General features: G+C 36.4%; 1 protein-coding gene across 5 annotated transcripts in view; it reads left to right on the plus strand.

The window, feature by feature from the left end:
* Positions 1–15689, plus strand: part of SUGCT (succinyl-CoA:glutarate-CoA transferase) — a 683662-nt gene that overhangs the window by 58237 nt on the left and 609736 nt on the right. For all 5 annotated transcript variants that reach the window (XR_007479090.1, XM_049714567.1, XM_004263495.4 and 2 more), the window contains exon 7: positions 8702–8793. Coding sequence is in view for 4 of the 5 variants with exons in the window: in XM_049714567.1 (XP_049570524.1) it covers positions 8702–8793 (92 nt within the window). In the remaining variant the exon portion in view is untranslated. The remainder of the gene's footprint in view (positions 1–8701; positions 8794–15689) is intronic.

The following is a 15689-nucleotide window of genomic DNA, read 5'->3' on the forward strand; positions in this document are numbered from 1 at the left end:
GTACTTTTAGACATACAAAATGAAATTTGCATGCCATTCTTAAATTTATTTATTTTTTGGCATTTTATGGTGGAAAATTTTAAGGTTACATAAAAGTAGAATGAATAGTATAATGGCTCTTGAGGTGCACATTATCCAGCTTAATAATTATCAACTCATGGCCAATCTTATTTTGCCTACAACCCCACCTATTCTCCCTCCCCTGATTACTTAAAAGCAAATCTCAGACTTAATATCATTTCATTTCTAAATATTTCAGAATATGTTTAAAAGAAAAGGACTCTTTTTAAAGCATAAACACCCAGTGTCATCACATGTAAATTAAAAAAACCCTGTAATTCCTTAATATCAGATATGCAGTTGATGTTCAGATTTTCCCAATTCTCTCTCTTTCGTTTTATAGTTTGTTAATTTAAATTGGGATCCAAATGAAGTCTAATTATTGCAGTTGATTGATATGTCTCTTAAATCTCCTTTAATTTATAGTTGCTTCTCAATCTCTTTTTTCTTAAAATTTATTTGTTTAAAAAAACCCACTTTGTCCTGTTGGGTAGGTTGAATTTTGCTGATTACATTCCCATGTTGTTTAATTTTTGTCGTTATTATTTACAAATTGACATATCTATAGGTTTGCTCAGGTTTTGGTTTGAGGTTTTTTTTTTTTTTTGGTCAAGAATATGTCATAGAAGGTGGTGTGTAGTTCCCCTGGAGCACATGGGCTGGCTATTGCTCTTGTTTGTGATGTTAGCAGCCATTGATGGTGATTGCCTAGATCTGTTAATCCATTAGGAGTTACAAAATGATGACACCCTGATTCTGCCGTTCCTTCTTCATATATTGATTGGAACACTTCCAGAAACATAATGTTCCCTTCATCAACTGTCTGATTACCCTGAGTATAGATCATTAAGGAAAGGCAGGATAGATACAAATTCTTTCTGTTTACCAATTGTCATAATAATGAATTTATTCCCTAGTATCTTCCTAATGATTAAAAAAATATCATTAGGAACTCACAGAATTTAACATATTTGTTGTGTTTCAATCCACTGCAGCTGTTATCCTTACTGATACTCAAAATGGTCCCATCTTTGGCCAGTGGAGGCCTTTTTAAGTTGGCTTCTGCATACTCTTGACATGACTAATAGTCTGATAGCTTCTTTGGTTTCTGGTATAACAATATATTCCAGGTGCATTTTGTACATTTCCTGCCCTATCCTGTAATCAACCATTTCCCCAAGGAATCTTAATTTCTTTTAGTGGAAAATGGCATTTAGAGACCACCATCTGGATACTGGTGACGCTCATTGCTGCTGGGTTAGTCTTTGCTTCTAGGCCTTTTCAGTGGACAGATAAGAAAATAAATATTTTTTAAAAATAAAATGCATTGAGTTCATAATCTTTTAATTCAGAAACAATCTATACACTAGAAAATGATCAGGGAAAGAAGTCCAGATATTTGTATACATTTTGAAGGATTACATTATTTACTGTAAAATATTTTATTGCTTCTGTTCTCCTTTCAGATAAACAATCTATTTTTGGAGTTTCTATAGCTGCTGGAATGATACTAACTTTAAACATACTCCTGTTTTGGTTAAGGAGAAAAGGGAAACAAAAAGTTAGACATGATTAAGAAGAAAAATGAGTGAAACCAGGAGTGGGCAGGCCAGAGCATCTGGTATTCAGGGCAAATATTAAAAGACAAGAAATCTTTTCCATTTAGTTTCCCTTCCCTTGCATTTTTTACTTATGTCTGGAAGTTCGTTTTGCTTTATAGTCAGTGTTCATAAGAACCACAAGATGGCGAGATTGCTCCTTAAAATGAATGTGGGTGAGTAAGGGGGTGGGGTAGTGGAGAGAGAGAGAGGAGAGAGGAGAGAGAGAGAAAGATGTTCCTCTCTGATTTTCCATAACCTCCTTGGTTTTCCTCACCTCCCTTACTTGAATATAAAATAGAACTAACATGCTTAAATTTTTCCTCTGTAATTTGGATTTTGATCATGGTCTTTTTTGGAATTGTATAACTAAAAATAAAATTAAAAAGAACTATCTGGATCCCATGCTTACCATTTTTTCAGCTCTTTGTTAAATTATTAATAAATGATTCAGTCTTCACATTGCCACCAGAGTAATCTTTGCAAAATACCATTTTGGTAATGTCAGTTTCCTGTTTTAAATTTTTAAATTTATTGTTATAAATATTTGTTGATTATGGTATTGGTTGTCAGTATTTAAGTAGTTAAGTCAAGTGTAAGGTGAAAGGTGGAATAATTTTTGACTCATATACCAAAAATATGTTATTATTGTCAAGTTTCTTTTCTAAAATGAACATGTGCTAGTTTCCAAGTACAAAAACTTTCAATTTTAATGGGTTGTTAAACAACATAAATGCAATGCTTAGAATATTTATTCTCCTCATCATTTAAACATACGTCAAGGCAATTTTTGTTATTCTCAATATTTTGTGGAAAGGGCAAGCTACTATGTTACTAGTATATTAATCAGTGCATATTTATTAACTAAGTATATTTAGCTCTCAATGTAATGTACTTTGCTTATGCTGTGTTATCAAATTGAATCCTCATAATATATCAATGAGATAAATGTGAATACTCTTCACATTGAGGCTCAGGGAGATTAAATGAATTGTTGAAGATTTAGTAGTTAGCAGAGCTATAATTTCAATTCAGATTTTTTTCAATCCTAAAACTCATCCTCTTATTCACTATGCCATACTGCCTCTGTGAGGGTAACTATTTATATTTCTCTTTAATAGAAATACTTGGAAGCTGTAATTTAAAGTAATTAGGATATTTGTGCCTCCCCCTTGTTGTAAGCTGAACAAGAGAATTTGTATCACAAGGCAAGTATTATGGTGCCTTTTTATTTAGCAAACTGTTCGTTTTTTTGAGCATGTTTTCCTGCAGGCCTTTGTTTAGAAGACTTCATTTAGAGTTGTGCTGATGGGTGAGGGGCCTCTCTTTGTCTCATTTGAGGCATTTGGGCTCCTGGCCAGAAGCCTGAGCTCCTGATATTCTCTACCTAGAGTGGACTGAAGCTAATTCATTCTCTTGACTTCCTGTTGAGATAGCAGGTGGTTCACTAGCACTTAGTGTTCCTGCCTTACAGCGGAGCTTCTCTCTGCTCCTGGGGGCCTGTCTTATGCTGGGGATACTGGTGGTTTAAAAGCCATTGTGTTCAAGACTGGAAGTCTGGTCTAGGATGCCCTTTACAGCTATAAACTAGCTGCTCTGGAATAGAAATTCTTTAAATATTTCGTAGAATTCACTCGTGAAGCCTCTGGTCTTAGACATTTGTTTGTTGGGTGGTTTTGGATTACTGACTTAATCTCCTTACCAGTAATTGGTCTGTTCAGATTTTCTGTTTCTTCATGATTCAGTCTTGGAGTTTCTAGAAATCTATCCATTTCTCCTAGGTTGTCCAATTTGTTGGTGTATAATTGTTCATAATAGTCTGTTTTGATTCTTTGTATTTCTATGCTGTCAGTTGTAACATCTCTTTCATTTCTGATTTTATTTACTTGAGTTCTTGCTCTCATTTTTTGGTGAGTCTAACTAAAGGTTTGCCAATTTTGTTTACCTTTTCAAAGAACTAGCTCTTAGTTTCATTGATCTTTTCTATTGTATTTTTAGTCTCTCTTTTATTTATTTCTTTTCTGTTCTTCGATATTTTCTTCCTTCTACTAACTTTGGGCTTCATTTGTTCTTGTTTTTCTGGTTACTTTAGGTACAAAGTTAGGTTGTTTATTGGAGATCTTACTTGTTTCTTGATGTAGGAGTTCATCATATGAACTTTGCCCTTAGAACTGCTTTTGCTGCATCCCATAATTTAGGTATGTTGTATTTCCATTTTCATTTGACTGAAAGAATTTTTTGATTTATGTTTTGATTCCTTCTTTGACACATTGGTTGTTCAGTAACATGTTGTTTAATCTCTATATATTTGTGAATTTTCTACTTTTCTCCTTGTAATTGATTTCTAGTTTCATACCATTGTGGTCAGAAAATATGCTTGACATGACTTTGGTGTTATTAAGTTTCTTAAGACTTGTTTTGTGGCACATGATTTATTCTGAGGAAGTTCCATGTGTGCTTGAGAAGAAATGTGTATTTTGCTGCTGATGGATGAATGTTCTGTAAATGTTTGTTGAATCCATCTGGTTTAACATGTAGTTTAAGTCCAATATTTCCTTATTATTTTCTGTTTAGATGATCTAGCCATTGTTGAAAGTGGGTTATTGAAGTACCCTACTATTATTGTATTGCTGTCTGTTTCTCCCTTCAGGTCTGTTAATATTTGCTTTATATATCTAGGTGCTTCTCTGTTGGGTGCATAAATATTTACAAATATTATATCCTCTTGTTAGACTGACCCTTTTATCATTATATCAATATAAAGACCTTTGTCTCTTATTTTAGTCTCTGTCCTAAAGTCTACCTTATCTGATATAAGTATAGATACCTCTGCTTTCTTTTGGTTTCCATTTGCATGGAGTATCTTTTTCCATGCCTTCACTTTCAGTCTGTGTCCTTAAAGCTGAAGTGAATCTCTTGTAGGCAGCATATAATTGGGTCTTGTTCATTTTCTCCATTTAGCCACTTTGTGTCTTTTGATTGGAAAATTTAGTCCATGTACATTTAAAGTAGTTATTGATAGCTATGGATTTACTATTGCCGTTTTGTTAATTGTTTTCTGGTCGTTTTGTCATTTCTTTGTTCCTTTCTTTCCCTGTTGTTCTTCTTCCTTTGTGATTTGATGATTTTCTGTAGTGGTATGCTGAGATTTCTTTCTCTTTCTCTTTTGTGTATCTACTATAGGTTTTGCACTGTGTTACCATGAGGCTTACATAAAATATCTTATAGCTAAAATAGTCTGTTTTAAGCTGACCTAACAACCTAACTTCAAATGTATAAGAAGATTCTACATTTTTACACTGTTCTCCAACATTTGATGTTTTTGATGTCACAATTTAAATCTTTTTAATATTGTGTATTCATTAACAAATTATTGTAGTTATAGGTGGTGTTAATATTTTTAATTTTAATCTTTATACCAGAGTTATAAGCGATTTACCCACCACCATTACAATATTCGAGTATTCTGAATTTAACCATATATTTATCTGTACCAGTGAGTTTTATACTTTCATATGTTTTAATGTTACTAATTAGCATCCTTTTGTTTCAGCTTGAAGAAATCCCTTTAACATGTCTTGTAAGACTAGTGGTGATAAATTCCTTCAGCTTTTGTTTGTCTGGAAACTCTTTATTTCTCTTTCAATTCTGAAGGACTGTTTTGTTGGGTAGAGTATTCTTGTTTGGCAGTCTTTTTTATTTCCTTTCAGCACTTTGAATGTCTCATCCCACTGCCTTCTGACCTGCAAGGTTATTGTAGAATCCACTGATAGTCTTATGAGGGTTCCCTTGTATGTAACAAGTTGCTTTTCTGTTGCTGCTTTTAAGGTTTTTGTCTTTGACAATTTAATTATAATGTCTGGGTGTGAATTTCTTTAGATTCATCATATTTGGTACTTCTTGGGCTGCCTAGATTTGGATGTCTGTTTTTTTTCCCCAGGTTAGGGAAGTTTTCAGCCATTATTTCTTTGAATAAGGTCCCCCCTGTCTTCTAGGATCCTTATAATGTGTATATTGGCCCATTTTTTAGTGCGCTATAAGTCTCTTAAGCTATCTTCACTCCTTTTTTAGTCTTTTTTCTTTTTTCTTCACTGAGTGGATGTATTCTACTGCTCTGTCTTCTAATTCACTGACTCTTTCTTCCACTTGATCTAGTCTGCTGTTGAACCTTTCTATTGAATTTTTCAGTTCAGTTATTTTATTCTTTATCTCTGTGCTTTCTGTTTGGTACTTTGTAATATCGTCAGTCTCTGTTGAAATTCTCACTTTGTTCATGCATTGCTTTCCTGACCTCTGTGAGCATCTTTCTGAGCATTATTTTGAACTCTGTCAGGTAAATCACTTTTCTCTGTTTCATTAAGGTTGGTTTCTGGAGATTTATATTGTTCTCTTGTTTGGAACATATTCCCTTGTTTCTTCATTTTCCTTGAATGCTTGTGTCGGTTTTTGTGCATTAGCTAAACAGCACCTCTTTCAGTCTTGAGAGAATGTTCTTGTGTAGGAGATGAATCCTGTTAATCAGCACAGCCTGAACTCCTGGTTGCCTCTCAAACCTTTGTGACTGTCCAAGCCACTGTCCTTCTTCATGCCTTTTAGTAGTTGAGGGTATGAGAAGACCCATCTAAGTTCCAAAGGGGATGATTGTAATCAGCACTTAGATACAGGCTGATTAGAAGCCAGACCCTCAGGCAACAGCTGGGAAAGTATGCCATCAGGTACTTTCTGGGGAGAAACTGGAAGGTAGGCTTTTTGCATTCTCCCTTGCACTGAGCCCTGAGCCCATTACAAACTGCTTATTTGTTTGCTATAGTCCAGTGGGACTTGTTAACTGCAAGCACTGTTGACAGTCAGAGCCAGGTGATCTGGGGGCCCATCTCCCAGGCGGTAGCTGCAAAAGGTGGGGCACAAGACATGTGTAGAAGGTCCTTCTGGAGAGATGATGGTGACCTGGTTTTATTGTTGGAGTGAGCTGGATGGAGAAGGTGGGGTAAGCACCCACTGATTCTTTCACGTTCCAGGTAGGATCAGTTAGATGTTGTCAATTAGTGTCTAGACCCTTAGGCAACAGCTTGTAAAGTATGAAGTCAAACCCTTTCCAGGGAAAGACTGGGAGATGGATGTTTTCGCTGCTCCGTCAGTCCTGAGACCTGGGGGGATAGTTGTGTTCAGTGCTTATGATACTATCAGTAACTTCTTTGTTTGCTGTAGTCCTGTAGGACTCATGAATGCTGGCTATCAGAGATAGGAGTTTTAGGGGACTGTTTCTCAGGTGGGAGACTTAAAGGTTGGGACACTAGATGTCCGTACTGCCTGTTCCTCAGGGAGAAGCTGGGAGTTTGGGTTTTCCTCCTAATTGTATGGTTTTGTGCCTGGAGTGAGGTTTATGATGAGAGTGTCTCAGCCTTTCCTACCAGTTTCGATATGGGTATTGTCTCTGTTGCCCAATGTATAGGAGTCATTCATCTGGATTTCTCTAGTTTCTCAGTTCCCAGATTTCTCTCAGAGAGAAGTGCTTTGTGTGTAGCTGTACAAGCACTGTGTCCATGGGAGAAGGAAATTGGCCTCCTATATCATCATTTTGTTCACAAAGAAAACAAAACAGAATAAAAGCCTCTTTAGTTTCTTTATTAATTAATTTGTTTTTTAAAGGTAATTGTTTTTATATAACCAGTATTCATTCATTTATTCATTTGGTAACCGTTACTGAATTCTATTCTGGATGCTGGCAATACAGCAGTAAATTCAATAGAAAAAACTCTCTAGAGCATACCTTTGAGTAGGGAGGATACAGAAAATAAATAAACTATATTATATATCTTCTGGTGATAAGAGGTGTGAAGTCAAATATAATGAGGTAAGGGGGCTTAAGAGTGAAAAGTGAGAGTGATCTTTCATAAAAGTTCTTCAGGGAAGACCTCTCTAATAAGTAGACATTTCAGTGCAGAGTTGGAGGATGTGAGGGAGTGAGGTATGTACATATATGGAGTGAAATAGAGAGAGTGTTCCAGGTTGCTGGAGAAGCAAGCAAAATATATGGGATTTGGAGACAGAGTTATGTAGCTCCTCATATAACCTTTATTATCCAACAGTAAGCACCAGGACTGAGGAGAGCAGGATAAAATATTTTTATGTTCTTTTCTTTTAAAAATATTTATTTATTTATTTGGCTGCGCTGGGTCTTTGTTGCGGCATGCGGGATCTAGTTCCCTGACCAGAGATTGAACCTGGGCCCCCTACATTGGGAATATGGAGTCTTAACCACTGGACCACCAGGGAAGTCCCTTTATGTTCTTTTAATTTTTGCTGATGGCAACAAAAAGTGACACCTTCACCTTCTCTTTGTAATCCTAAAAAGCACTGGCAGGAGATGTATTAATTCTATTTATGTTCAAAATTTAAATTATCATTTATATTTTCTTTGCATACTTGAAAAAATATGTAAATAGAACCTAGGGAGACATTGTTTTGTTTTACTTTGTATATTGTTTTGTATACAGCAGGAGTAGCAAGTACCTATTGGAGTCTGGAAGGTCAGTTAATGATTGAATCAGACTGAAGCATAAAGGATTAAGGAGGGGTGTAGAGTGCGGCAAATTGGAGAATTTATGCCGTGTGTAAAGGGAAGAACTATTACTCAACTCTAATTGATTATTGCCATGTGAGGATGTGAGCCGAGTTTTGAATGTATTTTCTGGTTTTTCAAGAAAAGCCAGAAATTTGTATATTATGTGCTATCTCCTGATCTTTAAATGTTGGAAACCAAGTAAATACATTTCAAAACACTCTTCAGGCCAGACAAAACATTTGTACAATGGGGATCTGGCCCACGAGTCACCAGTTTGCAACCTTCTGGGGTATAACACCATAATTAAATTTTACAGCCTCCTTCAAGGGATAGTGTAGACCTAATAGTAACAAAATGCTGTAGGATTTCTGGATACAGATGGTTTTAACACACTATTGTACTGTTGCTCTCCCTGGGTGGCACTATTGTACTGTTGCTCTCCCTGGGTGGCTGAATATGTCTATTCTTGTTGTCTTAGGGTATGGTCAGACAGGTCCACTGTCTCAGCGAGCTGGGTACGATGCTGTTGCCTCTGCTATTTCTGGTCTGATGCACATCACAGGGCCTGAGGTAGGTATCCTTCTTTAGAATATTCATATTTTTCCCCCTATTTATTCCAAAGAGATTTTCATCTTTACTAACCCCATAGGCTTAAACATGAGTTAATTTTAGGAAAAAACCACGGAAAGTGAATGATGTTAAAAATGGAAATGTTTATTATGAATGTACTTGAGGCTTAATGTCATTATGGCCCCATGGAAAAGAACAACCTTTTTAGCAAGAAGCAATAGATCAAGTGGAGAACACATTTTCCATATGTATTATATCATTCAAGCTTAGTAAAGGCACCTTTGTGTGACTTAGGAATATTCCTCGTGTGAAGTAGAATGGCTGACTAGACTAGTCCGCGGATGTCCATTTCTACCAGAGTACTTTCATTTGATGTATATACATAGTGGAGGGTTTCTTTTTCCCTCTGGAGTATTATAAGTGGTTGTTTATTTTAAAATTTGTTACTTAATGCTCGGACATAGTTGTGTCTGATTGTTAATGCATTAGATTCTGACAGTGAAAGAATTATTTGATTTTATAACCACATTCCTTCTCCATTGGTGATAGGAAGTTCCCCAAAAGTATATAGAGGACCAAAATGTGGATGGTTAGATCAAAGACTCTTAGAAAATGGACTCTTGGGGAAAACTAAGCATGCCGTTTAATAAAGTAAAAAAAAAGTGTGAAAGCTTAGTAAATAAAAATACTAAAAAAACCCACTTCCAAAACAAATTAGATTGATAGCCTTAAAAAACTTTTTCCAGTAGGTATTCCTTCCCTGAACCACTTTCTTCAGTTAATTCTTCAGGAAATATTGCTGCAGTGTTGGGATAAAATGAGGCAGAATGACCTCAAGTCTTTTTTTTTTTTTTTTTTTTTTTACAGATTTTACTTCTTTTTATTATTTTAGAGTAGGTGTTGGGATTTCAGTGACTTAAAATATATGGTCTTTTGTACTTTCTTTGTTTCATTTTCACAAGTCTTAGAAAGAATGTGTGTGGCTTTTCCTTACAATATTCAAGGGCACCAATTTTCTTTCTGTCCATTGAGAGAATGAAGCATGGATATATCTCTTTGCTCTTTCCCATAGAGATACTTATATGGTCAAGACATTATTTTTGTGAGTGGGTGGTTTTATTTAATAGCATTGTACTCAATTGTGAGTATGTGAAAAGATATGAGATATCTTTTCTCATAAGATAAGATATATAAATTTGTATATTCAAATATTAAAATGAATTAACTCAAAAACACCTGAGGTAGATGAGGTCAAAGCTTACTCCTTTAGTACACACACAGCGTGTGCTCAACCATATTATTTATCAGTCAGTAACTCGCCTCTTGTATTATCCTCAGGAGATTTTTGTTCTGGTTAACAAATAACAACAACACTAATTGCATGCTTACTATGTGCCAAGCATTATTTTAGGTACTTCACGTGTATTACATTAAATAAACTCGGCTTCTTTCACACGGACACATCTCTCACTTCTCAATTCATCCACCCAATGAATGGTTATTGTACATATACAGAGGGAATCCTCTGTATGCTGGCTACTATGGCAGTTACTGGGAATTAAACAGGCAACAGGTAGGCACAGTCCTTAAATGGAGAAGACAAACATTAACAGAAAAGAAATATTAAACAAGTAAAAAGAGCTCTAAAGAAGAGTACAGGATGCTACTGACGTATATAACAGTGTGCCTCAGGCCATTTTAATACTTCCAGAGATTCTTCAAAATGTGGTTTGACAGCAAAGGATAAAAGCAGCCTGAAGAGAATCAGCCCATGCTGGGAATCCCCCTTTAAGGAGTTGTTTCCCCCTGATACCAGCAGTATATGACAGTTCACCAAGCCTCTCAGCAGAAGTTCCACAGGAGGGATCACTTCTAAGAGCCCTGGCTGATATTTTTAACCAGCTAATGCAGATGCACTGTTGCGAGTCATATCATGTTGCGTATGAAGTTTTATCTACCTGCCCAGCTGTGTATTTGTGCTGTAGCATAACTCCATGTTGTCAGATGACTGATTGGAACCCAGGCTTCCTCACCCTATTCAGTGCAGCCTAATGTTGTCAGGATGGTTGGTCAGGAAAGGCTTCTCTGGGGGCCAGATATTTAAGGTGGGATGCAGTTAAGCACTAACCTGGTGGCTCTAGGGCAACACCATGCATGACATCTAAATGCTGGAGAGTCTGGTGGGTTTGAGGAGCTAGTCTCATTGGATTATTGTGAGCTAGCAAAGAAGGGGAAGAGTGAGGTTGGAGATGCAGGGAACTTATTGTTTATGGACCTACTATATTAGTTAAGAGTTTGAAGAGACGGAAAGATACATTATCATATATACATATTTTTTAGTGATGATCTAATATATTTCTGCCTGGAAAATGAGTGATGTTCCCAAAGTATAGACTATTATTATGATGAGAAAACTCAAAATGCATGGTTTTTCTATAGTGGACTCATAATATTATTTTTATCCCAAAGGGGCATCAGCTAAATGTGTAATATAGGATAAAATCTATGAAAGTAGTCTTTATGATGAGATTTAAGCAAACTAGTTACAGTTACCTCCAACTAAATCTGAAATCTAGCCTTTTAGGTAATGCTGTGGTATTGTTGGATAAAATTCAGATTTGATAACGGAGAAGAGAGAACTGACGTTGAGTACCTACACTGTGCTAGACCCATGCTTGATGTTTTCCGTCTGCTTTTATGTTTTCATTCTTACATTGATCCTTCCAGGTGTAGGTATTGATAAATTCTGTAACTGAAGCTTAAGGGCTTAGGTAACTTGTACAGGGTGCCCAGGTATGTAAAATGCTAAAGCCATACTTTGAACCCAGTCTGCTTTACATCTTCTAGCTATATATAGTACCTTCTGTACTATAGCCACTCTCCATGCTGCCTGAAGAATGAAGCCTGATTTTTATTGTATTTGCATCTTGCTTATGCTTGCTATTGATACGATATGTTGCACTGTAGTGAATAGACCATTTGGTGGAGTGAGAAAGCAGTCAACTAAGAGTCTGGAGGCCTGGCTGTATCTCATTCACTCCTGTGTAGTGTTTACCTGGCTGCCTAAAAGGGGCACCAGGAGGGCATAAGCCTCATAAGACCATGGTCTTTGCTTGCTCACTGTGGTATCTCATTGCCTAGAACAGAGCCTGGCACTTTCTAAGCACTCAATAAATAAATGCTGAATGAATGAATAAATGAATACTTGGCACTGTGCTATGTGATCTGGAACATATCGTATAGCTTCTCTCTTTCGATGAAGTGCATCTGGAAGTGATGTTCACACAGCTCCTCTTCCAGATATTGTAAAGAGAAAATAAATGTCTTTTATAGAATGTAAAAGTATAAACATGTATAATGTAATGTATTACCCATAAGAGTCAGCAGTTTCTTGGTATATCTGTAGATTCCTCAGCTCCACCCTCAGAGATACTGATTTGTGGGTAGAGCCCACAAATATGCATATTTAATGATGGCCCCAAGCGCTTCTGATGGAGATGGTTGCGGATCGCACTTGGAAACATTATGAGAGGTGTTATTATTAAAAATCCCTTTGCATAGACTCTGACAGAAGTTAATGACTTGTTAAGGTCTATATATTATGTTTAAATTAGAATCTTGTGCTCCAAATAAAATTATGTTCCATTATTTTTTATGTTCATGGCTCTATGCTAACCAGTTATTACTCAAAAGGGATATCATCTATCTATCTATCTGTCTATCATCTATCTAATTTTTTTAATGCATAGGGAATATGGAGAGGGTATTGAGAATGAAACCAATGAGTATGAGAGATTCTGGAAAGTAAATGACTCAGACATATGTAATACATGTTCTAAGTAATAATTCACCTTACATTTAAACATCAAGAATTATATCAATCAATGAAAAAGATGTATTGACCATATGTGAATAGTATTGTTTTACATACCATAAAGAATTTAATAAGTTACTCTATAAGTAATAATTTGATTGACTAGATTAGATACATACTCATGGAAAGTTAGAAAATGATAGAAAACTGCATAAAATTAAGTGGAACATTATGTAGCAGGCAATATAGAGAACTGTAAGAGTTTCTAATCCTTTCTTGGGAATAAACAGCCTTTGAAAGCCCTTGAGTTTCATGATCCTAGAGGCCTGGGGCTGGGGAATGTGTGTGTATGTGTGTGGGTGAGTGTTTGGGTGTGTGTGTGTCTGCATATGTGATGCTGACAATGAGGTAAGTTTTTTGCAAGCAGCCAAGAGGGGTAGATGTGTGAGGGCAAGGGGGTATGGTGCCAGTTGTCAGCTATTTCTGTGAGAACTTCCAGGGTAGGGAAAGCCTCTTATTCAACTTTATGTCCTTGTGCCCCGTATAACAGATACTCTTCAAATTTTTTTAAAATTTAATTAATAAAATCTTCAAAATCTAATTTATGGCCTACATGGAATCTGTTGGAGAGAAATTACTATAACTTACTACAAGTAAAATATAAATGTGGCTCAGAGTGGGATTTCAGAAAAGTGGTGGGATTTGAGTTGAATGGTACCTGGAAAGGTGAATAGGATTCAGATGGATTGAGGCATTCCTAGTAGAGATCGCAGAGTGAACACAGATAGGGAAGTAGAAAGGGATCAGGCATACCTAGAGAAGAGCAATAGGCCAGCCATGGAAGAGCTGAGAGTTAAAGTTTCAGAGTACTGGGGGAAACTTGATTAAGGCCATGCTTTGGAAAGTCTTCAAGGTCAAGCAAAGAAATTGAAATGTTATTTGCTCACAGTGAAGTTAGGGAGGTTTTTCAGAAGGGGAGTGACATGATGAAAGCTGTGCTTCCTAAGATTAGTTTGGTCCATATGTGCAGGATGGATTACATCAAGTTTACAAGCGATGCTTCTTAGATATTTATCTCCCCCTTTAAAAACTAAGGACACACAAACAATTACACAAAAGGAAAATAGTCCTACATTGCTATCCAAAGGCACTGTATTGTATTTAGTTTGTATTTTTGAAGAGGTAATACATTCACATAATGCTAAATCTACAAGAAACAAGTATGTTGACTATATAATTTATCATACAAATCAGGACTCTTTTAAGAGTGAAAGAGAGCTCTCTATATAATAACCAGGTTTGTCTTTGTCACTCTGTATCTGAGTTTACAATGTAAATCTCCTTCCCTCTGTCCTCAATTCACCTGCTTCTCAGAGACAGTCAGTGGTATCACTTTTCTTTTGCATCCTTTCAGAGATGTTCTACTGAAAAACAAGCACAGTAGTCTTCCCCCATCTTTTTTTTTTTTTAATAAGTGGTTCTTTTTAAAAAAATATTTATTTATTTTATTTTTGGCTGCATGGGGTCTCAGTTGCAGGACGTGGGATCTTTATTGAGGCATGCGGGATCTTTCGTTGTGGTGTGTGGGCTCCTCTCTAGTTGTGGCGTGCGGGCTGTCTAGTTGTGGTGTGCGGGATCCAGAGCACATGGGCTCTGTAGCTGTGGCACGTAGGCTCTCTAGTTGTGGCTCACTTGCTCAGTAGTTGAGGCGCATAGGCTTAGTTGCTCTGCGGCATGTGAGATCTTAGTTCCCCGACCAGGGATCGAACCTGCGTCCCCTGCATTGGAAGGCGGGTTCTCAACCACTGGACCACCAGGGAAGTCCCTAACCTACTTATTTCTTATGTCATTTCTGAGCTTGAGGTATCCTGTGCTCTAGCAATGGTTTTCATCTGTGGATAGTAATCTTCACTCCACTCCAGGGGAGTTTTAAAATGATGTGTGGGATGGTTGTGTTGTACTGGTATTTAGTGCTTGGGGTAGGGATGAGTAAACATCCTTAAGGTATGGGACAGCTCATGAATCTAGAATGTCACCTCCAAAATGCCAGTAGTGCCCCTATTGAAAGCCTTAACTAGATACACAGGACTTTTGGTCATCTCTTATGACTTGGTTTTTTTCTTAGCTTCCTTAGGGAAAATTTGCCACTTCTTTCTCTATGCGCCAATGTAATTTTCATTATGTTGCTTATTGTATGTTGATCTGTCTCTGACTTTGGAATGTAAGTGCCTGAATTCAGGGAGTGTCTTTGGGATATTTTTGTATATCCCTAGAGTATAACACAGATCCACTACAGAGTTGGTGCTCATTGATTATTTGTTATATATGAATTTGGAATCTTTAAGGATTCAACTTCAGTTTGATAATAACAGGTTGATACATGTAGCAATAGCTATAGCATTTGAGATTCCTTTTGGAGTTCTTTAACGGACATACTTAAAAATAAAAGGAGAGTCTTCTATTGGGTGGAACATTTCATATAAGCCTCATACTCAGAAAATGTGAATAGGGAATTTTTGGGTTATGACTGGAAAAATATGGTAAAAAATATTTGGAAAAAACATTCAGCTTGAGGTAATGATTAAAAGTCATTTAAACAAGTTTTTTCCTAATGTTTTTGCTTTCTGAATCTTATGAAAGAAAATACCTCCCCCTCTTTTTTTTTTTCTATCTCAGTAAGTGGTTACTTTTGAGAGCATTGTGTTCGTTTTGAGTCATCATGCTTTGAAAAAGTGTTATAATCAGAGAAAATCCTAAAAAGAATGGCCAAAATTATCCCAGGGATATAAATAGTTTCTTCAATGAGAAAGTCTATAGGGACTGGATTTGTTTGCCATAGATAAGGCAAAGAAATGATTTGAGTGCCGTTTTCATCTGTTTTGGGGAGGATGTGGAAAGTTGTTTTTATTGTTCATAGAACAATGAATAAGAGAAAATGAGCCCATATCAGAGAAGATATTTTAGTTAGCTAAATGAAGAGCTTTTTGACCATCAGGATATTGAACCTTGCCATGCATGAAGAAACAGGTCATGCGGTTTCTGTTAGCATGGCGGAGAGAAAGATCCTGTCCTGGCTTGAAAT

This window comes from Orcinus orca, chromosome 9, assembly GCF_937001465.1.
Source record: "Orcinus orca chromosome 9, mOrcOrc1.1, whole genome shotgun sequence".
Lineage (NCBI taxonomy): Eukaryota > Metazoa > Chordata > Mammalia > Artiodactyla > Delphinidae > Orcinus > Orcinus orca.